This window comes from Gossypium hirsutum, chromosome A13 (genome assembly GCF_007990345.1).
Source record: "Gossypium hirsutum isolate 1008001.06 chromosome A13, Gossypium_hirsutum_v2.1, whole genome shotgun sequence".
NCBI classification, from domain to species: domain Eukaryota; kingdom Viridiplantae; phylum Streptophyta; class Magnoliopsida; order Malvales; family Malvaceae; genus Gossypium; species Gossypium hirsutum.
The window spans coordinates 4,676,660-4,703,882 of NC_053436.1; the positions used below are offsets into that span (position 1 = coordinate 4,676,660).

Here is a 27,223-nt window from a genome sequence, read left to right on the forward strand (position 1 = left end):
GAGGGACTAAATTGCAATTTTACCAAATTAAATGATGACTCAAGGATGGAATTTTAAAAGATAATGAAGGGCAAAATGGTCAATTGGAAGAGAGAGAAATCTAGAAAGTAATAATGATGCTAGAGATATTTTGATATTTTATAATTATTTAATTAGATAAATATTATTTTATTAATATTTTAATAAGATATTTTATTAGTATTTTATTAGTATATAAAGAAAGAAAGATGAGAAATTCTCATCCATATTTTCCCATGCACTAACGTGAGAGAAAGAGAGGAAGAAAGAAAGTCTTGCTTTCTTTACAATTTGGTCCTTTTACCAAAAATTCATCATTTTCACCCAAAAATCAAATGAATTTCCATAGCTACCAAGAGACAAAAATGTTAAGGAGAGCATGGGGAGTTAGAATGTCAAGTTGGATTCAAGAAATAGAAGCTGGAGGAGAGAGAAAATCAAGTTAAAGATTAGTATCAATAGAACAAGGTAAGTATATCAAGATTTCAATATGTTTTTAAGTTTGTTATTATTGACAAAGCATGGAAATAATGTTATAGTAGAGTTTTCTTACATAAGGTCCTATGTTTTTGATATGTTAGTGAAGAGAAAATAAGAGAAAGTGATGAGAAATGGTGTAGAAAAAGAAAATAAGGGTGTTATAACATGGTAATTAATAGCTTGCACAAAAGCAGTTTGGACAGTAGCAGTAGACTAACTTTGAAAAATCACCGTAAATTGTAGAAATCGAATTAGAAGATGAAAAAAGATATGAAATTAAATCTCATTGAGTCTAGTTTCTCATAGAAGAAATATTTTAAGCAATGAATTTTTAAATTTTGAGATATAATGAATTTTGTGAGACAAGGTCAGAATGAATTCGGGTTCCCCTGTTCTGACTGAAAAATCATAAAAATTAGAATAAAAATAATTATGGGCTTAAATTTATATGTATAAAATCCTGAATGAGTCTATTTTTAATAGAAACAAACAAGAACATCATTTGAATCCTGTATGAGGAGATAATTAATTTTTAGTGAAGAAGGATCAGAACTGTCAGACAGCAGAACAGGGGTAACTTTAAAGAATAAATTGTACTTATTGGCTAAACCAAAAATTCTGAAATTTTTATGGTAAGAATATATATGAGTCTAGATTAAGGTAAAATTATAGGATATTAATTTGGAGTTCTATAGATCCAGATATAAATAATTTAGTGATTATGGTGCAGATAGACAGCTTGAATATTCATAAAAGTAAATAATAAAAATTATGGATAATGTTACTTACAAGTGTGTTATCTACATTAAGAATGTGTAATGGAGAGGAGGAGGAGGAAAAATATGTATGAATATTCATCTAGCATGGCTAATTTGCATATTTTAGGCTCAGGGACTAAATTGAATAAAAGTAAAACTTTATGGGAAATTTTGTAAACATGTCAGAAATGACCAAATTGCATGAAATGGATTATTTTATTATTTAAATTATAAAATTGAATGAAATTATTAATTTAGTTCAAGATCGGGGGAAAACATGTTTTAGGGATTAAATTGAAAAGTGTTGAAATTATGAAAAATTCTGATATTTTATAGAATTCATGGATTTTTATCAATATATATGAGAATAATAGCTGGAAATAAGGATTAAATTGCAAGAATTTTATTTTCCTGACCCTAAGGATGAAATCGTCATTAATTAAAAGTTTAGGGGAAAAATGATAATTTTGCCTAGAGCATTAATTAAATGCATTAGAATATGAAATGAATGAAAATGACGACCAAATTTATTTATAAAGATCTGGACGACTCAAATATGAGACTTGATTGTGGAAAAGAAAAGATATCAGATTAATGAAATTATAAACACAAACAAGCAATGAGGTAAGTTCGTGTAACTTGAATTATATTCTTAAATGCTTGAGATTGTATGTTATTGATGTGAATATGATTTGAATGTTCATTGTATGAAAATTTATGAAACATTGATATATTTGATAAAATGGGAAGAAATCCCGGTTAAAAGAAAGGAAAATTCGATGGATCTCTGAAAAAGAATTGACGGTAAAAAGGATCTAGCCCGGACGGGTGATCCTATCTTGATATAGCCCTCCCGAAGAATATGTGTAAAACAGATTTAGCCTGGACGGGTAATCCAAATTAGTGTCTGAATTTAGCCTGGACTGGTAATTCAGATCCACGCTCATTAGAGTAATTGTCGTTGCAGGGGATTTAGCCTGGACTGGTAATCCCGACAATACTCTATGAGTTTATATTACAGGGGATTTAGCCTGGACTGGTAATCCCACTGTAAGGATGAAGTTCGCGGGAGTGTGCTCTCTGATATGAAATGTGTAAGACCATGGTTGAAAGATACCATGGCAACCTGTGTGTAAGACCATGGTTGAAAGATACCATGGCAACCTGATATGAGATGTGTAAGACCATGGTTGAAAGATACCATGGCAACATGACAGAAAATGAGTAAGACCATAGTTGAAAGACACTATGGCATCACGTCAAAGATAAATAAGACCGTGGATGGGAGACGCTATAACATCTGTTGAACAATTGATATTCAGGTAAAATGTATTAGATGAAGAATGGTTAAATGAAATGGTTGTGTGAAATGTTTACAAGAACTGGTCATATGGAAATATATGTACAAAAGCGTTGTATGAAATAATTATGAAAATGGATAAACGAAATAAGTATAAGTACATGGAATATAATTTATGTTAAGTTTGATATAAGCTATTACCAGAATAAATATACATAAAATATATGGAAATGATGGAGCATAAAATATTGATCTAATGAAATGAATGATATATGCTTGTGAAGAAACGGTAAGAGCATGATATGTTTCATGACATGTACATATATGATTATCTTTGATATGTTGATACAAGGAAATTATGTAAGTTGAGACTATTATTAAACTAAAGTGCGACATGTCGAGAAAATAGATATATCAATGTTGAATTTATATGAGATATGAGCAAGTATACTAACAATGTTGTTGTTTGATGCTTATACAAGTACCAAACTGTTGATTGAATGGTAATATATTTATTTTATATGATGCATTAAATCGGTAAGTATTTTAATTTTTTTTAAGTTATCTGCAAATGGTAGTAATGCTCTGAAACCCTGTTCTGGCAGTGGATACGAGTTAGGGGTGTTACATATATATATGCGCATGAATTAAATGAAGCAAAACATTATATATATGCATTAATATTAAATGAAGCTAAATAGTATACAAATGCATTAATATATATATATGCTTGGCTTAACTCAAGCTAAACCTGCTAATTATGATATATATATGCAATTATGCATGACTTAAATGAAGCAAAACATTATATATATGCCTTAATATTAAATGAAGCTAAACAGTATACATATGCATTAATATATATATAAATATATATATGCTTGGCTTAACTCAAGCTAAATCTGCTAATTATGGTATATATATGCAATTATGCATGACTTAAATTAAGTTAAATGGAATATATATGCATTATGCGCATGACTTAAATAAAGCAAAATATTATATATATGCATTAATATTAAATGAAGCTAAACAGTATACATATGCATTAATATATATATATGCTTGGGTTAACTCAAGCTAAACCTGCTAATTATGGTATATATATGCAATTATGCATGACTTAAATGAAGTTAAATGGAATATATATGCATTATGCGCATGACTTAAATAAAGCAAAACATTATATATATGCATTAATATTAAATGAAGCTAAACAGTATACATATGCATTAATATATATATGCTTGGCTTAACTCAAGCTAAACCTGCAAATTATGGTATATATATGCAATTATGCATGACTTAAATGAAGTTAAATGGAATATATATGCATTATGCGCATGACTTAAATGAAGCAAAACATTATATATATGCATTAATATTAAATGAAGCTAAACAGTATACATATGCATTAATATATATATGCTTGACCTAAATGAAGTTAAACCTGCTAATAATGGTATATATATGCATGACTTAAATGAAACTAAACCTGCTAATAATGGTTAATTAAATTGACCTGGAATAATACAAGACAGGCAGTTTAGTTTGATTAGTAAAAACATGGAAAAAATACAAGACAGGCAGAAACATAGAAACTTTGATTAGTAAAAACTAAAATCAGACCCTTAAATCATACAAGGCAGCAGGCGAGGTTATTACTTTGATTAGTAAAAAATAAAACCAGACCCTTAAACCAGACCCACTACCTCAGGCTCAGGACCCTTTCGACGTTGCACAAAAGCCATTACTTTACGTTCAACTAGCAGTGGAATAATTATGTATGTTTTCGATTTTCTATTTACTCTTTCTTGCTGTAAGGAGCAAGAAGAAGATTCAAAAAGAAAACAATAATTGTTTTTAGAATGTAAAGGTGAAAACTAGAAACACTCACTCACAGACTTACTCACATGCACAAAGCTAAAAAAAGAATACAATCTCACCTTAAACAACTGACATTGGTTGTGGCTTGTGGAACCTTGTTTGTGGCTTGTGGAACTGTGGTTGTGGCCTCGTGGGACAAAGCATGAAATCAGATTCTCAGAAAAGAGTAAACAAATGGAAGGGGGGACGTTAGGTATGGGGAAGGAATGAAAATATTTGAGTAAAGAAGAAAGGAAAAATTGGGGGAGAGGTGGGAATTTGGAACGAGGAAAAATTGGGGGAGGGGGTGGGAATTTGGAACGGCAGAAAGAAACTAAGCTTAAGCTTAACTGCTTAAGTTATGAAAAAAAAATTAAATTTTAAAATTAAAACTTATCAAAACGACGTAGTTTTGTCATTTCTTATTCGGATTTTCGGATAACTCGAATTGTGTATTTTATATCCGAGTTAAACCGAAAAATTTGAATTTTTTTTCGAGTTGATCCGAATAACTCGAATAACTCGAACTATTTAATTCAAAATTTGAATTTTTTATCGAATTTTTCGAATCGAGTCGGATTTTGCTCACCCCTAATAGGGGCAACACCATTTTTTATATTAATTTTTTTGTTTTTTTAAATAAAATATTATTATTTTATTTTATTAAAATATTTAAATTTATATACAGGTCAAAATACGGTCAACGGGTCAAAATACGAGTAAAAAATATCCAAAATAGGCCGCGCATGTCAAATAGGCGCAACTGATCACGCCTGACAGGTAGGCACAACTGCTGTCCAGCTTAGCTCCCCCCTGCGCCCCTCTGCTGCCCTCTACCACACAGCCCCCCTGGCGCTCTCTACTGCACAACACTACTTGGAAATGTGTAGTCCTTTCAAGGGAAAAAAATTGTAAATGGGGGACCTTATAAGCATGGTCCCCCAAGTTGAAGCACCCACCAGAAGAAAGAAAGAAAAGAGAAGAAAAGAAGAAGAAGAAGAAAGAAAAAAAAGGGTAATGTATTATTTTAGTAAATAATTTTGTCTATAATTTAAAGAGTTAAATTAAGATGTTGTGAATTTTTTTTGTTATTATTTATTATTTATAAATTGATTATGTTTAGTGTTTATGGTTTTGGGTTAATATTTTGTATGAATGTAATTTTTTTATAATTATTTTAAAATTAATTTGTTAGTAATTTAGGATTATGCTATAAATTGTTGTGTTTAGTTTAGTATTTGGTGAGTTTTTAGTAATGTAAAATTATTTTGTTAAATATTTTGTTAGTAATTTATTATAAATTTTTGTGTTTTGTGAGTTTTTAGTAATTTAATTTTTAAAAAAAATAATTTTATAGTTATTTTGTTAGTAGTTTATGATTAGGTTATAAATTGTTAGTGTTTTGAGTTTTGTTATAGTTATTTATTTTGTTAATAATTTATGGGATTAGGTTACAATTTGTTAGTGTTTAGTGGTTTAGGGTTTTGTGATTTTTTTAGTAATGCAAATTTTTTTAAAAATAATTTTATAGTTATTTTGTTAGTAATTTATGATTAGGTTATATAAATTGTTAGTGTTTAGTTATGTGTTTTTGATTTTTTAATAATGTATTTTGTAAAAAAATAATTTTATAGTTATTTTGTTAGTAATCTATGATTACGTTATATAAATTGTTAGAGTTTAGTTTAGTGTTTTGTGATTTTTTAATGTAATTTTTATATAATGTAATTTTATATTATTTTTTATTTATTTGACAATTTTTATTGATTTATTAAAATGTTGATTAAATTTGTTGTTATATAACTTTATAGGTTGTTTGAAAGAAACTAATGAGGTATGTTTCAATTTCTATTTTTATTTTTTTAATTTGTATTTTTTTATGTTTAGATAGTTAAATTTATTTTAATTATATTATTATTGTAAACTAACAAACAAATTTTATTGTAGGTAAATTATAGGAAATTATGAGATATTTACCGTGTTTTGTTTCTGAAATTTAAAATAATTTGTTGTATTTTTTAAAACAAATTAAATGAATTCTTTTTTTTAATTACAGATTTGCAACAAATGAGTTCTTTGATTAATAATAATAATCACATATCAAGTACTATTAATGAGATGGTAATGAAGCTTTTATTTGATACTCATGTTATTTGCGGAATTAAATTATATTGTATTAACTATTTTGTGCTAATTTAATAATGCCAGGGCCCGTATTGCGTATTGAGGGGCCGTGTTAATAGTGTAGGGTTTCTGCCTGATGAACTCCTAATGCCATACTTGGAGTTAGCCGGGTTCGGATTAGCGACATTGATCCGGACTTTTGATCTGCAATATGACTTGATTTCCACTTTAGTTGAGTGATGGCGTCTGGAGACCTACACATTTCATTTTTTGTGCGAGGAGTGCACCATCACTCTAGAGGATGTTGCACTACAGCTCGGGCTCCCTATCGACGGGAATGCGGTCACGGGCATAAGTTTGATCTCTAGGCCACCTGCCTTTTGCTATTACTTACTTGGACGCTCGCCAAGTGAGGGGAAATTATGGCTCCAAACACAAACATATGCTCAACCCAACATTGTACTTATAACTCTATTACAAACCATTCACAAAATAACTATCAATTTAAGACATCCTAGGTACATGCCATTACAAAAGGTAAACATCACCACATTTGAGATCGCGATCGTTGTTGGATGCTAAGTCGGGATCAAAAGAGAAGTACCTAACCTGCACACAGAAAACAAAACCTTACGATGAGTAAAACTCAGTGATATTTTTATAATATAAACAATTAAAGACATAAGGATACAAGAGTGAATAATTTGAATTATACAAACATATTATTGTCTAAGTTACCATTACTATATACCATCATTTCAAGTTCATGCATATTACCATATCAATTCATACTATACTCAATTTTCACATACAATCATATTTGATTGGTTAAACAAATATCTCAATTCACATCACTTGCTATATAAATAGCTTTTCACATATCAATCCACATTTCATTTAATCAATGGCATTATCCATTCCATATTCAATTCTTGAGTATATAACTCATATATTCCATTTGTTCACAACATATTTCACATTTCATTTTCAATCCACTATCTCATTTCCATTTCACATGCTATGTCATTTCAATATCAATTATAAAACTTTATTATTTATTTACCTCTATTAACACGACTCGGACTCGGACGATACACGGATCCAACCAACATACTAGTTTCGCACCCAATGCCTCATCAGATAAATCCGAAGTAATAACTGTGCCCAGCGCTATATAAATTGACACCTATTGTCTCATTGGTTAAACTGAAGCAAATTGGCACCCTGTGCCTCATCGACTCGAGGTCAAAGTAAACCCTAAACGTTTCCTATCCTATGGCATGCCATCTATATCTAACTCAGCCCGATATAGTTAATAGGATTTCATTTCACTTTTCAAATACAACCAATATTCAATTCTCATATTTGCACATTATCACATTTACACATATATTCATTTCAATTAAAATAATCAATACATTCATAATATACATACCAATTTAATTCATTTCAATCAACTATAATTTTAATTCACTATCAAAATGCCAAAATACTTACCTCAACCACTTACCATATGCATTAAATCCAAATACAACAATTAACAGCTAGGTTCGGGTTAGAGAAATACAAACTGTGGATTCCGAGCTATTCAAGATCGATTTTATTCTTGCCTTTTTTAGTCGAAGATTCCGGTACGATGTTAGCTACGGAATTAAAACAATTAAAATACATCAATACAACACAATTCAATTTCACATTGAATATTTCAATTTTTTACTCAATATTTGCTTAAATTCCAATTTAGTCCCTAAAGCGAGACTAATTTTTATTCTTCACAATTAACTCTATATTTTCACATAAATTTCATTTTAAACTAAATTTAACTCCCTATTTTCAATTAAACCCTTAAATTTTGAAATTTTCACAATTTAGTCCCTATACTCAAAATCAAGAACTAACATTACTATTTAGTCCTTTTTCACATTATTCATTGAAATCTATCAGTTTAATCCCTAGTATTTGAAATGTTCAACAATATTAACATCCAAAATTCTAAGCAATACTAAAACTTACAACATTGGTCGACTAGCCCTAGGTACCGAAATTCCAAAAACATAAAAATTACAGTACTCAATTGCACAACCAATTGATCTTAAACCCTAACCGTGAGTCTTTCTCTTCTAAATCTTCTTTCTTTTATTTCTATTCGAATTGGATGCTTTCCTTCACCTTTTCCACTTACTTTCTTTTTATCTCATTTATTAATTCTTTTATTTTGTTTTTATCATATATTATATAATACATATATACATACTTTAACTTTTAACTATTATTTAAGTTTACATATAAATATATAAAATCATCATTAATGCCTTCCACTTAAAGAAACAAAGGTATAATTGTTTCTTTAGTCCTTTTAATTATTTTTAAATCATAACTCAACTTCTACCTTATACGCGATTTAGTCCTTATATTTAATAACTTTTAATTTCACAAAAATTCACTTAACCAAAATCTAATTAACTACATAACTAACTTCGTAAATATTAATTAAAATATTTATGATCCAATTTACGAGAACGGGGTCTCGAAAATACACTTTCCGACAACCCTAACTATCGGGTCATTACAGTTTCAAAAAAAAACTATTTTCTCTATTGATATTTTTTCAACATATTCAGATAATTTTGCCATATTATTTGTCCTATGAAAAATCAAGCTATTATTCCCAAATGGATTTGGAAATATGCCATTGACGCCAACTCTCTCTTACGCAAAATAGTCATTTCAAAATATGGAGTTAATCTTTAAAGTAGTTGCCAAGATGGATGAAAAAGTTAAAATTTTGTTAGTTTTGCTTACCCGACATCTATGTGAAAGTTCATATATATGTCAATTTCTTAAAAATTTTAAAATATATTTTTAATTTTGTACTTTTTTTCTAATTTTTTATAATATTTTTTTTAAATTTTTTATATTTAAAAAATTAATTAATCGCTAATGTGACAATCCACGGTCAACAAAGTTAACAAATGTCAACTCTTCCATCTATTTTTGGGAGATTTAACAAGTAGTGCAAGTTTAAAAGCTAAAAGAAGCGAAAAATTAAATGAATAGCTAAAATGACCTTTTAGTAAAGTTAGAGAGTTAAACAAATTATTTTACCTTATGTAAAAGTAAAATTAATTACTAGTTTATTAATTATTATGTTCAAGACAAAAATATTTATAACTAATAAAAAGTTAATTACTAGTAATGAATTTAAATAATCCTTAAAAATATAAAAGTAACAAAAAAAATTCTTTTCAAATTTTGTTTTTTTTAAATAATAAACATAAAAAATTATATGAGGAAAATTCTTAAGGGATATATTTGGATAATTTAAATAATAATTTTTTTATATTTTATTATTTTTAAAAGGATAATAAAATTTAAAAAGGATTTTTTTATTCTTATATTTTTAAGGGCTATTTAAATTTAATTTCAAAATAAATTGGCCTAATATGCAAATAGACATTTAATTGGTGCAGGAGAGGAATGGCGTCACTCCTATTTTTCATCTAGTTTAAAAGGATAATTGCTTCATCGGGTCCCTGAATATTTTATATAATTATCCTTCAGTTCGGTGCCGCTAATGGCAACAGTGACACCCAATTTTTTTTAAACTAGAGGTGGTGACACTAATAATAATAACGTCACTGACATTTACTGCTCAAAACGGGTCATTTATATACATAATTTTCAAAATAAGTCATTTTTATAAATAATTAAAAGTTTTAGGTATTTTTAAGAAAAAAAAACTTAAGTTTGATGAATGGCGTCAGCCATGATCTAGGTCTACTTAATACGAAAACAATGGCTTGGTTTTGTTGGTCAAAAGAAAAGTACGTTTTGGGTATTGCCTTGCCCAAATGTTAGCAAAGTCTTTGCATGCATTTGTTTGATTGGAAAAGTGAGAAATACATGAACATGGTACGGAAAAATTCTATAGACGTTACCATATCACCAATCAAATTTAGTTATCTTTTTAATTTTTTTTTTCGCGTATTACAGAAAAAAGAAAATTCTAACAGCGCCGCCATTAACGCGACTTGAATCAAATCATATCTTAGTCAAGTGACGGGTTTATTTTAATTTTTGTTTATAAAAAAACATCTTGCTCATTGAGGGCCCTAGTAGCATGTATTGAATAATAACTAGAAGTCGAATCCTGCACGCTTCCCATTTCTGTGCTAAATAAATGGGACAAAATGACGTGAACCTTGAAGAGGGACAAGTGTAGTCTCTTGATGCGAAATGTGTTGACTGTCACCTTGCAAAACCCAGATTACCATAACAGATGCAAAATCTGATCGGTGAAGATAAGAAAATGGAGACCATGGGAAATCTTCTAATCCTGTTTACAGCTTCTTTATTGCTCTACCTTTTCGTTGCTTTACTCAATGTTTTCTACAAGTATTGGTGGATACCTCAGCGGGTACAGTTCATCATGAATTCACAAGGAATCAGAGGACCTCCTTATGAATTTATCCATGGAAACAACAAAGAAATTGCCCAAATGTTCATGGAAGCATCTACGAAACCTATGGCCTTGACACACGATATATTTCCCAGAGTCGTGCCTCATGTTTACTCCTGGATCAACAAATACGGTGAGAATATGTTTTTTTATTTTTATTTTTTGGGTAGTATTTTCTGATTAACCTCCACTTTCCATGAAGAGAAATCATTTTTCTTTCAGGGAAGACTTATCTTAGTTGGAATGGAATTCGAGCTCGACTGCTAATTACAGACCCAGAACTGGTCAAAGAGGTCCTTAAAAACAGTGAAAAAGCTTTTCGAAAGACAAAGGCTTCATATTTCTTCGACAAGCTAATAGGCGACGGGCTTGCTTCAACCGAACGTGAGAAATGGGCAAGGCTAAGGAAACTGGCCAATTATGCCTTTCATGGGGAGAGCTTAAAAGTAAATCATCTCTACCTTCTAATCTAATTATTGTAGTGGGACATTTACAAACTTGATACTTTTTTGCAGAATATGACTCCAGCTGTAGTTGCTAGCGTTGAAACCATGCTTGAGAAATGGAAAAGTAAGGAGGGCAAAGAGATAGAAGTGTTCCAAGAGTTCAGATTATTGACTTCAGAAGTGATATCCAGAACCGCCTTTGGTAGCAGTTACTTGGAAGGGGAGAAGATTTTTGACATGTTGACGAAGTTGTCAGTAATTGCAGGCAGAAATATTTTTAAAGCAAAGATTCCCATCATCAGGTAACTTCATCAAATCTTTACTTTGTTAATCAACATACTGCAGCTGCCAATGGGTTGATTTAATCTGGTTGTCCTTTTCAGCAAGTTTTGGAAATCTGCTGATGAAATTGAATCAGAAAGAATTGCCAAAATGATACATGATTCTGTGATGAGCATTGTTGAAAAAAGGGAAAAGAGGGTAGTGACCGGAGAAGCTGATAATTTCGGCTGTGATTTTCTGGGATTACTTGTTAATGCTTATCATGAGGCGGACGAGAAAAACAGACTTTCGATACAAGATTTAGTAGATGAGTGTAAAACTTTTTATTTTGCTGGGCAAGAAACAGTCAATTCCTTGCTTGCATGGGCAACCCTGCTTTTAGCAATACACACCGATTGGCAAGACAGAGCAAGAGCAGAGGTGATTGAGGTCTTTGGTAATCAAAACCCAAATTTTGAAGGGATGGCCAAATTAAAAACGGTAAGCAAACTATACAAATTCAAAAGCTTGAAACTAACAGTGACCATTTATATTGCCTTTTGGATTTCTTTTTCTCCAACAGATTACCATGATTATCAATGAAACTTTACGGCTCTATCCTCCTATAAGTGGCGTGATAAGAGAAGTAGGAAGAGAAGTCCAATTAGGAAAACTTGTCCTGCCTACACATTCAGAGGTCGACATGCGAATCATAGCACTTCACCATGATCCTGACTTATGGGGAGATGATGTTAATCTTTTCAAACCAGAGAGGTTTGCTGAAGGGATAGCGAAAGCTACTAAGTACAATGCAGCTGCATTTATGCCTTTTGGATTGGGACCTCGATCTTGCATTGGCATGAGCTTTGCAATCACTGAAGCGAAAACTGCACTTTCCATGATTCTACAACGCTACACTGTCACCGTCTCCCCTACCTATGTTCACGCACCTGCACCACGTCTTACACTCAAGCCACAACATGAGATGCAGTTGTTGTTTCATTCACTACATTATGATGCGTAAAATTCTAGGTTGTTGGTCTCCAATATAGTAATATATAATAAAATGTGGATGATACTGTATTTTTCAACCATAGATGATATATGGTTTGGGGATTGGCATATATAATAACAATAAATAAAAGAAGAATATCATATTATAAAATTAAAAGAAAGGATTAGCACGTGAATGTAATATTTTTTCCACCAACAGTGAATATAGTTGCGGATTCAATGGCAACATTAGGAAGAAATGTTCCTATTGGTTTAAAAATTTATAATGTTCCCTCTAAGATTATCGGGATGGAGATTTTACAAGATAGTATTGGTGTTAAATATAATTCCTATTATGATTAAATGTATTTAGCTTCTTTGTTTATCAAAAAGAATTTAAAAAAAAAAAGAGACGAGTTTGAGTTGAGTTAAGTCTAGATGACTGGAGCCTTAGCTTGACTTATAATATAAGTAGACCCAATTTTTTTTTGTTTAAACTCTTTTAAATATTAAATCGACTTTTGAATTTAAATGGGTAAGCTGAAATATTACAATAATTTTTATATATGCTAAAGTAAATATTAAAAAATTATTATATGGTTTACTCGCAAAAGCACATTGCGTGATTTACGATAACGAACTTTTCCAATATTAGATTATTGCCAAACATGTAAATAAGTTCGAAAACAGGAAAAATATGGGGAAAATAAAATAAAATAGGTAAAAACCAGTTGTTAGTCCTTATACTTGAACGAAGTTTAAGATTTAGTCCATAATTTAATATTTAATAATAAATTTAAAATTTAAATCATCTCAATTTATTCAATTTAAAAATCCTAGTTTAGTTGTTGTCATAGTTTCTTTTTTTTGTCTTTCAAAATTTGCCATCAATACATCCATGCAAATCATACTAACTTCTAAAGTAATATATTATGGTATTAGAGTGGATTTGGATGAGCAGTGCGTTTATTTGCGGTTATTGTAAAAATAGTGATGATAATAAAATTAGATACTATAGTGTGAGACAAAAAGTAAGCTAAACGCACTACATCGTACCCCATCATCCATTAAAATTTTTTTAAACAATTTTTCTAATATTAAATTTGACACCTTAATTCAAGTCCATATAAATGATTTTTTTTTTAAATTATCTCTCATGTTTCTATTATAGAACAATAATGGCCAAATATGTTTTCATTATTGAAAATAAAATTTTATTTCTATTTGCCAAACATATTTTTAATTTTTAAAAATAAAAAATGAAAATTATTTTCTAAAATGAAAAATAGAAAATATTTTCAAAAGTCAAAAGGACCCTTAGTTTTTACTTTTTTAAGTATAAAAAACGAAAATCTTAAATTTTACGGAAATACAAGGACCAACTGTTAGGACCCTTAGTTTTTACTTTTTTAAGTATAAAAAACGAAAATCTTAAATTTTACGGAAATACAAGGACCAACTGTGTATTTTGACCAATCAAAAATTTTTTTTAAAAAAAGAGAGTAAACCATGAAGAAATGTGAATGACTTTTGAGAAAATGTCAAAATAAACCTCTAAATTTCCTTTGTTTTTCAGTTTCTAAAAATTTTTGCCTACCAACGTTTGAAAAGGTTATTAATATGGCAGTTTCACTCATTCTTTCCCTATAAATTCCTGTCTGCTCATCCTCCAATTGCATCAAACAAACACCCAAGTTTTCATACACTTTCTTTTTGGTCTTTAAAACTTGACTGTTTTTCCAAAAATGGGTTCCACATTTGCTCATCAAGGACTTGTTTTGGTGCTTGTTGCTGCTTCCATGGTGGGAGTAAGCTTAGCAAACAAGGAATGGAGGAGCTTGGGTTCCCATCCTCATCCTCATCATCCCCACAACCATACCAATGCCCCCAAAAGAATCATAGTTGGGGGATCCCAAAACTGGCATTTTGGTGTCAACTACACTGATTGGTCACGCAAAAATGGTCCCTTCTACATCAATGATACTCTAGGTAACTAAGACAATCCCAAACTTTCTTATTTCACAAGTGTTTTTGGTTCAATTTTGATATCGTTCCCTCTGCTATACACAAATTTTATCTTTAGTCTTTATATTTTAATTTTACATAATTTGGTCATCTATTTCTATAATATTAGTAGATAGTTCAAACAGTATTCTTAACTAATTCAAATAAGATGCTAACATGGACTATAAAATACAGGGACTTTTCTAAATTTGAGCATAGCCGGGACCAAAATCATAATTTGACCTTTTTCTAAATTTTTGACAATTTCTTTTGTAGTGTTGGGAGGGATATTTTTTTTAAAATAACATATACTATTTAAACTAATTAATGATATTATAAAAATAGATGGATCAAATTCTAAATTTGAGGGACCAAAACTACAATTTAACCCCTTTTTTCTTTACTAGCATTGCTCAATGTTTGTAATTTTTGAGCTGTATTCAAATATGATCCACCAAGCAACACCACATTTCCTCACAGCGTATACTTGCTACCCCACTTAAAGAGCTTCCTCAACTGCGACTTAAGAAAAGCTAAGATGATTGCCAACCCAACTCAGGGAAGAGGTAATGGGTTCGAGTTCGTATTGAAAAAGTGGAAGCCCTACTATTTTGCTTGCGGCGAATGTAATGGCTTCCATTGCAAGGTTGGCCTTATGAAATTCGCCGTAGTATCGCCGCTCCATCGCCGCCATTGATGGATCACTTAAGCCTTCAGGGAAGATGCAGTGCCTGTGTTTTCTTTCACTACCATTTTTGTTCACGACAACGTGTTGAATGTTGAGCCTCTTTTTTTTTTAATATTGTCCAATAAGTTAGAGGTTTGGGACCTTAGGCTTAAATTCTGGCCATGTTATTTTATCTTTTTGCAGTAATTTGTGATTTCTTTTTTTACAAAGGAATACCATGTTTTGAGTTTTGTTAACATCTTGTTTTGGTTTCAAGTTATTTCGTTTGGGATGTTTCATTTGTGTCTTGCAACATTCTTGACTTCACCCCATGTATGAGCTAACATTGATCTAAACGCTTGGAATTGGGTCTAATCGAAAATGTCAAGACCATCGACACTTATTTTGAGCAATGGTTAGAGCTTTCATCAAGTTTGTAGATAATACAGATTCAAACTCTTCCTCCTTTATTATTGTATAGATAAAAAATATTTAAAATGACTCGCAAATTTTTGAAGATTGTGAGTTTGAGTGGATTAAGGTATTTAATGTCCTCGGATGAGTATAAATATAAATAATTTAAGATTTGAGGTTAAGAGTAAATGATAAAATGAGTTTATATTGAGAAGTTAGTTCAACTACTCTAATTTTTCAGAATTTGATTCTTGTACTTTACGAGGATTGAACAATTAGTCCAATTGGATGACATTATTAAACCTTGCCATTAATGTGACATAGAAATCAACAATTCAATAATTTATATATAAAAAATTAGCAAAAATAAACAATTCAACAAAAATCAACTGTTTAAATTCATATATTTATCATCAATCCAATTAATTTTTATAAAGTGAAAAGTACAAATATTGAGAAATTAAAGTCAATACTAAAATCCAATGAGAGTCAAAATTAAGATATTTCAAAAAAGAAAGTAGATTATAAAATATATTGGTATTTGTCTAATAACAAAGTTATACTATAATCAAAAGTACTTGTTTTTTGGGTCGAATATTATAATCAAAAAGTACTTAAACCATGAGATAAAGAATGTTGAGATTCACCTAACTTCTTTAATTAAACCATGAGGTAAAGAATGTTGAGATTCACCTAACTTCTTTAATTCCCACCTTAAAGCCAAAAGCCATTCAATAAAATAAATAAATAAAAATCAACTGGATTGACGGATGAAATTGATTGAATGAGAAATTTTCAAGATTATGTCAATTTAATCAGAAGTAATATAATATACGGTTATCTTTATCTCTCGGTCTAAACAATATTATATTTAGATTGTAAAATAGTTGAGGATACTTGTGGTTATATATCCCAAAAAATTTATCTTTGGTAATAATATTGTTTAGCACATTATTGAATATGTTATAATATTCTATTATTTGATTTATTTCGTTAGGATGTAAGATTACATTTGGTTCATTTGGTTGGAATGTAACAATCGTTCTTGTACTATACTTTGGATTGCATTTTGGTCTCTCTATTGGAAAAATGAGCAAATTGGTTCCTATATGTTAGATGGAGAAAAATAGTCCATCCGTTAAAATTGTGCTGTCAAATGCTTATTTTGGTGTTTTCGTATAAGGTATAATAACAAATTTAACTCTTAATATTTACATCTTTATACAATTTGCCCCTACTCTTTTTATTTGAAGCAAATTGTCCTTCAATCTTTCATTTATGATGTGACTATATATCAATAATTGAAGTATATATCAGTTGTATTTATGTATAATAAACGTGTGCATACCTTTGACTCGGTTACATTTTGTAGCAAACCCATCGTTAATCAGCTTTAATTTTATAGGGTTTGAATCGCATTTATTGAAAAGTAGAAGAAGGATCAAAATAGGCCTGGCATCATGACGAGCAGGTAGCGCTTGTCGAGACAACGCGATGTAAAGCCTAGGCAAATATGGCATTGACGTTGTGATGAGGAGAGTCGGCACGTCACGACATGCTCTCCTATTTGGTAACTGTGTTTTAGACTTCAATCAGAGTTGCTTCTTCTAGCTGGACTCTAATTATTTCAGGAATATTTTAGTATGATTAGAATTCTAATCTAAGTCTATTTGAATGGACCATTGTATCCCTGTTTTGACACGTCAGTCAATAAGGGCTTTTCTTGAGGGCAGTAAGATGTAGTCGTAGATGAGTTTTGCTGCGAATTTTCGTGGTAACTATGGAGAAAATTATGTTTCCGAGTGAGGGCTTTGTTTTCGGGGTTTGGGTAATGTACGTTTAGTATATTTAAGATTATTCTCTCCATATTGTACTTTCATTTGTTTACTTAGTTAATGAAAAGCCAAAGCCTCCTTTACCCGAGATTTTTATCTACTTCGGAGGAGTTTTTCACGTAAAATATTTGTGTGATCATTATTCTCTATTTTACTTATTCATTTATACAGGTCAATCTCCAACAAATTTCTCTGTGTGTAAATCTAAATTCAAGCTTTATAAGCTTAGTCATCAATTTCATGAAACTCATTGATGAAAAAGAAAACACAAGAACAACGTTGAATTTTAGTTCACATTTTTCATTTTTTTTTAAATTTTATTATTTTGTGATTACTTAGGTATGTATAATTCGATCTTAAATTATTTTTTAATTTTTTTTAGATGCAAGTTACTTAAGCTTTTATTTGGTTACCAATTAAAATTTAAACAAAAAATATTACCGTAAGTTTTATTTGGACAAAGTGATAAAGTAACGTGGGCAAAAATAATTATGTACTATATTTAATTAAAATTGACTTGAAAATTAAATAATACTTTAGTTGAAATGGTTAAAGTTGAAAGAAAAAATGTTATGATATCTGAGGAGCTTGATAGCATAACCTTTTGTAAAATTGAAGTTTAAGTTACATTTCAATTAGAGACTGTATAATCCCCGTCAATTGGGACCTTAAGTTGCAATGTGATCCAGTTTTTCAGGTGATGACTCCATTCTTACACGCCAGATGAAATTCGTAGGTCATCCAAATCTACAACACCACCGTAGATTCAAACATACCTTAAAACTGTAACAATGTCTATCTTAAACACAGGAAAAAATAAATCTACAAACTTCTAATTTCAAACCGTAAGAAAAAAAATTTAGCAAAGTGAAAACACATCTCGTTTTTATGAAAGAAAAGAAAACGCATTCTACAAGGCGCGTTTTCTTTACCAGATAAATACTGTAAATAGGAAATTTTAATAAAAAAAATCTAGTTTCTCCATTGATATTTTTTTTCAACATATTTAGATAATTTTGCCCTATTAGTTGTCTTATGAAATCAAGCTATTCTTCCCAAATGGATTTGGAAATATGGGCAATTTTATTAATCTAACTCAAAAAATTTTGATATTTACAAAAATGACTCGGGTTTAAAAACAATCACTAAAATGACCTGAAATGAACAGTAGAATGGGGTTTTGGAAACTCAATGGCCGGCACTACCTAGTGTTTTGGCCCGATGATTACCTGATGATTGTGTTAGGCTTTAAAAAATTCTTTTTTTTTACTTTGGGAACCCAATGGCCGACACTAGCGTTTTTTTTTTAAAATCGTATCATACTGGTATACAAAAATATCAGTATTTAAAAAAAATTAGGTGCATGCCATGTAATGACTGGCATCAGAGATGTAAAAATAAAATAAAATTTAGGTGTTGGCCAGTAGATGGCCGGCACCAGGTACCTTTTTCGTGTCCCAATGCAATTTTTTTTTTACTTTGGTACACTGATGGCCGACACCAGATGTAAAAAAAAAAATTTGAGTGCTAGCCAGAGATGTATTTTTTTTTGTGTGTGTTGGCCAATAGATGGCCGGCACTAGGTACTTTTTTCGATCCCCAATGCAAATTTTTTTAACTTTGGGACAATGATGACAAGCACCAATGACATTTAAAAAAATAAATTGGTGCTGGGTAGTTGATAGCTGACACCAAATTTATCATATGTATATAGGTGTTTTTACTTCTATTTGAGCTTTTTTTTTTACTTTTTCTTTGCTTTATTAGTTGAAAATATAGATTAAAAATATTATTTTTTTTTGTTGAGAAGGAAGCAAAAAAAATTTAAGATGAGTTCCCAAAATTTGTTTGTTTATGTTTATTTTGATGGAGAAATGATAAATACAACTGAAGAAGGGTGTGTATTTCAAAGTCGGAGTAAAATAGGAATGAGATTCAACAAGCGTGTTTCGCTAGCGGATTTAAAACGAAAAATCAATACAAAGATAGCAACCCGTTGCGAAAAGCAAATGTTGAGACTGTTTTACAAATTTCCGGTTTCAACTGATCTACACAAGTTCTCAGAAATGGAGCTTCAAGATGATGATGATCTAGTGACAATGATAGCACTTTATTGCCCCCCTGAGATAGAAAATCCCAGCCCGGTTGAGTTTTTCGCCGAGATAGCTGAACCGGATCCCATTTAAGTTGTAATTCCAGCAAGCCAACACTTTGGAATTAATTTTAATCTTAATGTCTCCTAGGAAGATCAGTTGGGTTTTAGACGGTCAATGGCAACTCCTGAAAATCCAAACACCGGAGGATGTTCGTATAACATCCCAAACTCGTGTACTCGTCTAGAGATCCATCTAGAGGTGTTGGCCACCATAGAAGATGGTGATGAAGGGTCTAATAATGATGATCAGTCACATTGTGATCCCAACGATGATTTCAGTGACCCCGATTTGGATGACATCCCTGAAGGCATAGATGAAGAAGGGTTGGTAGAGGGTGAAAATACAAACCCCCACTTGGCTGGGAACACGGGCCCCGGTATAGTTATAAGAAATAATCCAAGGTCCTTCATGACCTATATGGATCCTGATGCAGCTCTTGTATGCGAGTTCCTGGAATATACAAACATTGTACCGGATAACCTACTTGGTGGTGAATTCGGTGATGAACAATTTTTTGTAAGATAACAATTCGATAACAAAAAAGACTGTTTACATGCTATAAAACAACTTAGCTTAAAGTTAGGTGTGAATTATAAAGTAATGAAGTCGACGTGGTTTTTGTACATAAGAGAATGTTGGAAAGCGTCAAGTGGTTGTAACTGGCGTGATCGAGCCGCGTTAATGCAGCAGACACAGATGTGGATGATAAGTAAACTAGAAGGTCCACACACATGCATGTTTGCTCGTATGTCGCAAGACCATAGAAAGTTAGATGCAAAAACTATATACAACTACTTCATCCCTTTGGTGAAAAAGTCGCCCACCATCCAGGTGTCGGTACTTATTGCGGACATGCAAGCTTGATTCAAGTATAAAGTTTCATACTGAAATGCATGGTGGGAAAAGAAAATGACGATGTGAGAGTTGTATGGTGACTGGGATGTGTCATATAACGAGCTTCAAGGGTGGATAGTCGGGATGCAGGAGTATGTGCTTGGGACAGTGACTGATTTTGAAAATATTACTGTATAAAGGCACGGACGGAAAGATTCAATCAGGGAAATGAGTTTTTCACCTACTGTTTTAGACGTTCAAGCCGTGTGCTAGGGTCTTCCTTCACTGCAAGTCGATGGTGCAGATGGACGGGACATTGTTGTATGGAAAATACACGCAAATACTCCTGATTGCTTTCACCCTCACTGCAAATACAAGCATCCGAAATGTACTTCCGATCGCTTTCGCCATTGTGGAGCGTGAGTGCTTCGAGTCTTGCAAATTTTTCCTCAAAAATATGCTGAAACACATTGTCAGAGAAAATAACATTTACCTTATATCAGATAGATCAAAAGGATTACTTGCTGTGATAAGGCGATCGGGGGTTCCGTGGAGGTCTGTTTATCACATCCAACACATAGCGACAAACTTCCACAAAGATTAGAAGAATAAAGATTGGAAAAAAGAACTCGTGAACATGGGTAAAAAGTTTTTGTTTGTATTTATTGCAAGAATTACTTTTCAAAAATTTCCAGCCTGTAATTTTTTAAAATGATGATTTCAAATTAAATATGCAGCTCATGAGTTAGAACAATGAAGATTCAGGCAGAGGTTCACGAGGCTTGAAGCTTAGATGTCATCTTTACCAATAAATCTTCGGACATAGTTGGGCAGCATGGAGAACTAGCAATGGACTCAAAAGTTACGATGAGGGGTTTCAGTATGGGCAGATGACGACCAACCGGTAGAGGCGGTGAACTCTATATTGAGGTGCACACGTCATCTGTCGATTTATGTTGTTTTTGATGACGTCACGAACTAACTAAAATACGATAAAGACAAGCGCACCTATCGAATGGTAGTATAGATACGGTGAGTTAAGAATATCGTATCCACGAGGACTAAAAGTACTAGTAATTACTATCTTTTTATTATCTAGCCTATAAATTGAAGGGTTGTTTTTAATCTAAAATTAAACTAAACTAATTACTAAGCGACAAAGAGCAAATTGGAAAAATAATTGAAGAAAACTTATGAGAGAGACAATACCCAGGAAAGAATCCACCTAGACTTCACTTATTATTCTAAATATGAATTAAACGATTTATTCATTTGACTTGATCTGTAGAAATCCCTAAATTATATTAATATCTCTTTTGAGAATAAAAAAAACTGACTCTAAGTTGATTAATTAAAGTCTCTTTCTAATTAAAACCCCTATCATCACATTAACTCGATCTATGGATTTTCCTATTAGATTTGACTCTAATCCGGTAGATTTATGTCGTCCTATTTCTAGGGTTGCATTCAACTCCACTCAATTATGCGAGATCTACTCTTAAACAGAGACTTTTGCTCCACTGAATAAGCACATCAATCATGAATTAATATCCTGAAACATTAAAAACATGAAATAAGAACACATAATTGAGATCAAGAATAAATATTTATCATGTAATTCAGAATAAATCAAATAATAAGATCCGTCTTAGGTTTCATCTTCCCTAGGTATTTAGGGAATTTAGTTCATACTGTATGAGGAAAACATATCAAAAATAGGAAAACAACAAAACATAAAGAAACCTAAAAACTTCAAGAGAAATTGAATAGAGATCTTCAGTCTTGAAGGAGATCCTGCTTCTGAGTTGAACGTGTTTGCATTCTTCGAGTCTTTTCAGCATTCTACTCTGGATCTCCCCTTAGGTCCTCTTCTAGTGTGTATTTATAAACTTTAGAATACTCAGAAACCCCCAAAATTGGCTTTTTCCGTACGTGTTTTGGAAACAGGGAGCGATATTGACACGGGCAGGCACATGGGCGTGTGGCCAGCCCATGTGGGATTGGCTTGGCCGTATGGATCTTAAGACAACCTATTTTGTCCGATTTTGGCCCGTTTCCCTCTCTTGTTGCTCCCTTATGCTCACCTAAGTATATAAACATGAAATTAAAGGATTAGGAGCATCAAATTTACTAATTTATGTAATAAATCATCCAAAAACATGCCAAGCATAGGATTAAAACATGTTACATTTATGTTTTATCAGTTTTCTTGGCAACATTCTATAGGTTGGCCACATTGATGCCTAGGGTAGGATTGAAACAAACTAAGTAGATCGAGGCCGGGCACGTGAACATTGAGGGCGTCCAAAAGGCCATGGCGGTAAATAGTAGAAGGGCACAAACAATGAACGTAGAATTATATTCGCGCGACTTAGAGAATTTCCAAGTTCAAGAGTACATCGATCGTCGTTCGGGTCTTCCACCTAGGTCGTACGCAGTTAATCTGTGAAACATGATATGCGAGTGCGAGATCTTTCAGACTTTTCGATATCCGTATGCACATGTTCATGCAGCGTGTGCGAGAGCAAATTTAAATGTTGAACAATTCATAGACGAGATCTACACGTTGCAACGTACATTGCGTATATGGGGGAACGAATTTCCTGTAATGCCCGATGTCTTAAACTGGGAAGTTCCACCGCCTGCTTTCGAGATGGTACCTGACCATAGTCTCCGTAGACATCCTAAAGGTCGACCACAATTGACGAGAATTTGAAATTATATGGATGTCAGGGAGACGGGCGAACCCAAATTGTGCATTGCGTGTCAATCATCCGGACACAATCGATCAACATGCCCACATCGTGTCTATGTTTCTGGTCAATCGTCTCGTAATGTCGGACTCGAAGATGACGAATGATAAATTATTGAGCGCATGTTCTTGAAAAAACATTGTAAAAATATGAAAAATTAGATAAATGATATACTTTATTCAAATTATACACTTGATTAAATATAATACAATATACATACATATTTAATTTAAAAGACATTAAAATGAAATAAATATAACAATGAGAGAAAAATTAATATGAAAAAAATGTAAATTAAAATGGAAAGAAAGATAATTTAAATGAAATGAGAAAAAAAATAAATTTAAATTAAAATAAAGATAATTTAAATAAAATGAGGAAAATATTAAATTTAAATGGAAAAAAATAATATAAATGAAATGAGAAAAAAATTAAATTAAAATGAAATGAGAGATAAATTAAATGAAATGAGAAAAAAATTTAAATTTAAATGAAATGAGAAAAAAATTAAATTTAAATGGAAAAAATAATATAAATAAAATGAGAAAAAAATAAATTAAAATGGGAAGATAGATAAATTAAATGAAATGAGGAAAAAATTAAATTTAAATGGAAAAAATATAATTTAAATGAAATGGAAATGAAAATGAAATGAAAATTGAAATGAAATGAAATAGAATTGAAATTGAAATGAAAAAAAAAAAAAGGTGATATGACATTTTAGGCAGGCCCGTGCCAGCCTCAGAAATGGGCTAGCATTGGCCGGCACTAGAGGAATAAATAAATAAAAAAGTGAAATGACAGGTCTGATAAATGGCCTGGCATTGACTGACACCAGCACGAAAAAAATTTAAATGAGAATTGTTTTTTAAAGCGAAATAGCCTAAATTTTATAATGGAATGATATTTAAATTGACAAAAAAATTTAAATAAAATATAAAAAAATTTAAATAACCCTGATTAATATGAAAAAATATAAAATGAATTGAAAAAAGATGAATTGAAATGAGACTACTTGTGATTAATATAAAAAAATTGTATGTTAGAAAAAAATAAATTTAAATGAAAAAAATTAATAAAATAAAATGTTAAATGAAATATGAATATGAAATGAAATGTAATTTATAATGAGTATGAAACGAAATGAAATGAAATGGTGATTATGAAATTGAATAAAAGTTTAAATGAAAATAAATTATAAATTTAAATGAAAAAAATGAAATAAAAAATTGAAATGATAAATAAATAAATTAAAATGGAAAATATAAATTTAAATGAATTGAAATGTAAATTAAATTTGAAATTCAAATATAAATAAAAAAAATCTCTTGACATGACATGACATTACATGGCTAACACACAATTTTTTTTTTTACATTTTTGGTGCCAAGCATCAGTGTACTAAAATAAAAGAAAATTGTGAGACACGAAAAAAATATCTGCTGCAGGTCATCTACTGACCGGCACCCAAATATATATTTTTTTACATCTCCGGTGCTACCCATCTACTGGCCAGAACCAATATTTTTTTTTACATCTCTGGTGATAGCCATTATACATAACCAGTACCCAATTTTTTTTTTATATCAATGGCCAACACTCAATTTTTTATTTTTTTTACATCTTTGGTGCAGACCATGCCAAATTTTTTTTTAACATCTCTGGTGCTGGCCATCAGTGTCCAAAGTAAAAAAAATTTGCATTGAGACACGAAAAAGGTACCTCGTGTCGGCAATATACTGGTCAGCACCCAATTTTTTTTTACGTCTCTAGTGCCCGCCATTACCCAATTTTTTTAAATACTAGTATTTTTATATTCTAGTATTATACGATTTAAAAAAATACCCTAGTGTAGGCCATTGGGTTCCTAAAGTCTAAAAAATCAATTTTTTAAAACCTGGCACAATCATCAGGCAATAATGGGGCCAAAACACTAGGTAGTGTCGACCATTGGGTTCCCAAAACCCGATTCTATTGTTCATTTCAGGTCATTTTGGTAATTATTTTTAAACCTGGGTCATTTTTATAAATATTAAAATTTTTTAGGTTAGATTGATAAAATAGCCGGAAATATGCCATTGATGCCAACTCTTTCTTACGCAAAATAGTCATTTCAAAATATGGAGTTAATCTTTAAGTGGCTACTAAGATAGATGAAAAAGTTAAAATTTTGTTAATTTTGCTGACGTAATATATATGTGAAAGTTCATATATATATCAATTTCTTAAAAATTATATATTTTTAATTTTTAACTTTTTTAAATTTTTTTAAATTTTTTTTAAAAACTTTTTATATTTAAAAAATTAATTGATCGTTAATGTAAGAATCTATAGTCAACAAAGTTAACAAATGTCAACTCTTTCATCCATTTTTAGGAGATTTAACAAGTAGTAGAAGTTTAAAGTTAAAAGAAGTGGAAAATTAAATGAAGAGCTAAAATGACTTTTTTGTAAAGTTAGAGAGTTAAATAAGCTATTTTATTTTATGTAAAAATAAAATTAATTACTAGTTTATTAATTATTATGTTCAAGACAAAAATATTTATAACTAATAAAAAATTAATTACTAGTAATTAATTTAAATAGTCCTTAAAAATATAAAAATAATAAAAATAAATCTTTTTCAAATTTTATTCTTTTTAAAAAAATAATAAGCTCAAAAAACTATATGAGGAAAATTCTTAAAAGATATATTTGGATAATTTAAATAAGAAATTTTTATATTTTATCATTTTTAAAAAGATTTATTTTTTCTTAAATTTTTAAAGACTACTTAAATTTAATTTCAAATAGGGCATGCTTAATATGCAAATAGACATTTAATTGGTGTCCAAAAGGAATGGCGTCACTCTTATTTTTCATTTAGTTTAAAAATGATAATTACTTTATTGGGTGTCTAAACATTTTATATAATTATCTTTTAATTCAGTGTCGTCGATGACGACAACTACACTCAAAAAAATTATTATTTTTTTAAAATTAGAGGTGGTGACACCAATAACAATGATATCACCGACATTTACTGTTCAAAAACGGATCATTTACATACATAATTTTCAAAATAAGTTATTTTTATAAATAATTAAAAGTTTTGAATATTTTTAATAAAAAAACTTAAGTTTGATGAATGGCGTCAGTCATGATGTAGGTCTACTTAGTACAAAAACGACGGCTTGATTTTGTTGGCCTAAAGGAAAGTACCTTTTGGGTTTTGCTTTGCCCAAATGCTAGAAAAGTCTTTGCATACATTTGTTTGATTGCAAAAGTGAGAAATAGATGAATATAGTAGGGAAAAATTCTACCTATTTTACCAATTTAACTTAAAAAAATTGATATTTATAAAAATAATCCAGGTTCAAAAAAATTACTAAAATAATTTAAAATAAATAGTAAAATTAGGTTATGGGAAATAGATGGCCGGCATTACTTTTTTCTATTAAAAAATAATTTTTTGGATTTTAGACATTAGATGGTCGGCACCATGTATTTTTTTTAAATTTTGGGGGTGCTGTACACTAATAACCGGCAACCCTTTTATTTGATTAAAAAAATAATTTTTTTTGAAATAGTGGTACCGGCCAACAAAAGCCCAAAATCACTGAACAAAAAAATTGGTAATATTGCAACATATCCCCTCCTTGTTTTTATATCTTTTTTATTTCCCAAGTTTAATTACATATTTTATATTTTAAAACAATATTGAACTACTTATCATGTTTTTTAATTATTATTGCATCATTCATAATATTTTATAAAATATGTAGTTCAATATATTTTAAATTAATTTTTAAATTTAATAATAACGTGAGTGATGTAATAATAATTAAAAAACATGATAATTAGTTAAAATATTGT

At 30.4% G+C, this 27,223-nt stretch overlaps 2 protein-coding genes across 2 annotated transcripts; both read left to right on the forward strand.

Annotated features, from left to right (window-relative positions):
• The first annotated feature begins 10,726 nt into the window (after window positions 1-10,726).
• Window positions 10,727-12,803, forward strand: LOC121212199 (cytochrome P450 CYP749A22). Its single transcript, XM_041084560.1, has 5 exons — window positions 10,727-11,138; window positions 11,228-11,451; window positions 11,521-11,753; window positions 11,835-12,213; window positions 12,296-12,803. The coding sequence occupies exons 1-5, from the start codon at window positions 10,826-10,828 to the stop codon at window positions 12,734-12,736; spliced, it is 1,590 nt and encodes a 529-aa protein (XP_040940494.1). The 5' UTR covers window positions 10,727-10,825; the 3' UTR covers window positions 12,737-12,803.
• Window positions 12,804-14,450: 1,647 nt separating this feature from the next.
• On the forward strand, window positions 14,451-15,566 carry LOC107894690 (uncharacterized). The gene is made up of 2 exons (XM_016819942.2): window positions 14,451-14,694; window positions 15,144-15,566. The coding sequence occupies exons 1-2, from the start codon at window positions 14,451-14,453 to the stop codon at window positions 15,404-15,406; spliced, it is 507 nt and encodes a 168-aa protein (XP_016675431.2). The 3' UTR covers window positions 15,407-15,566.
• Window positions 15,567-27,223: the final 11,657 nt, after the last annotated feature.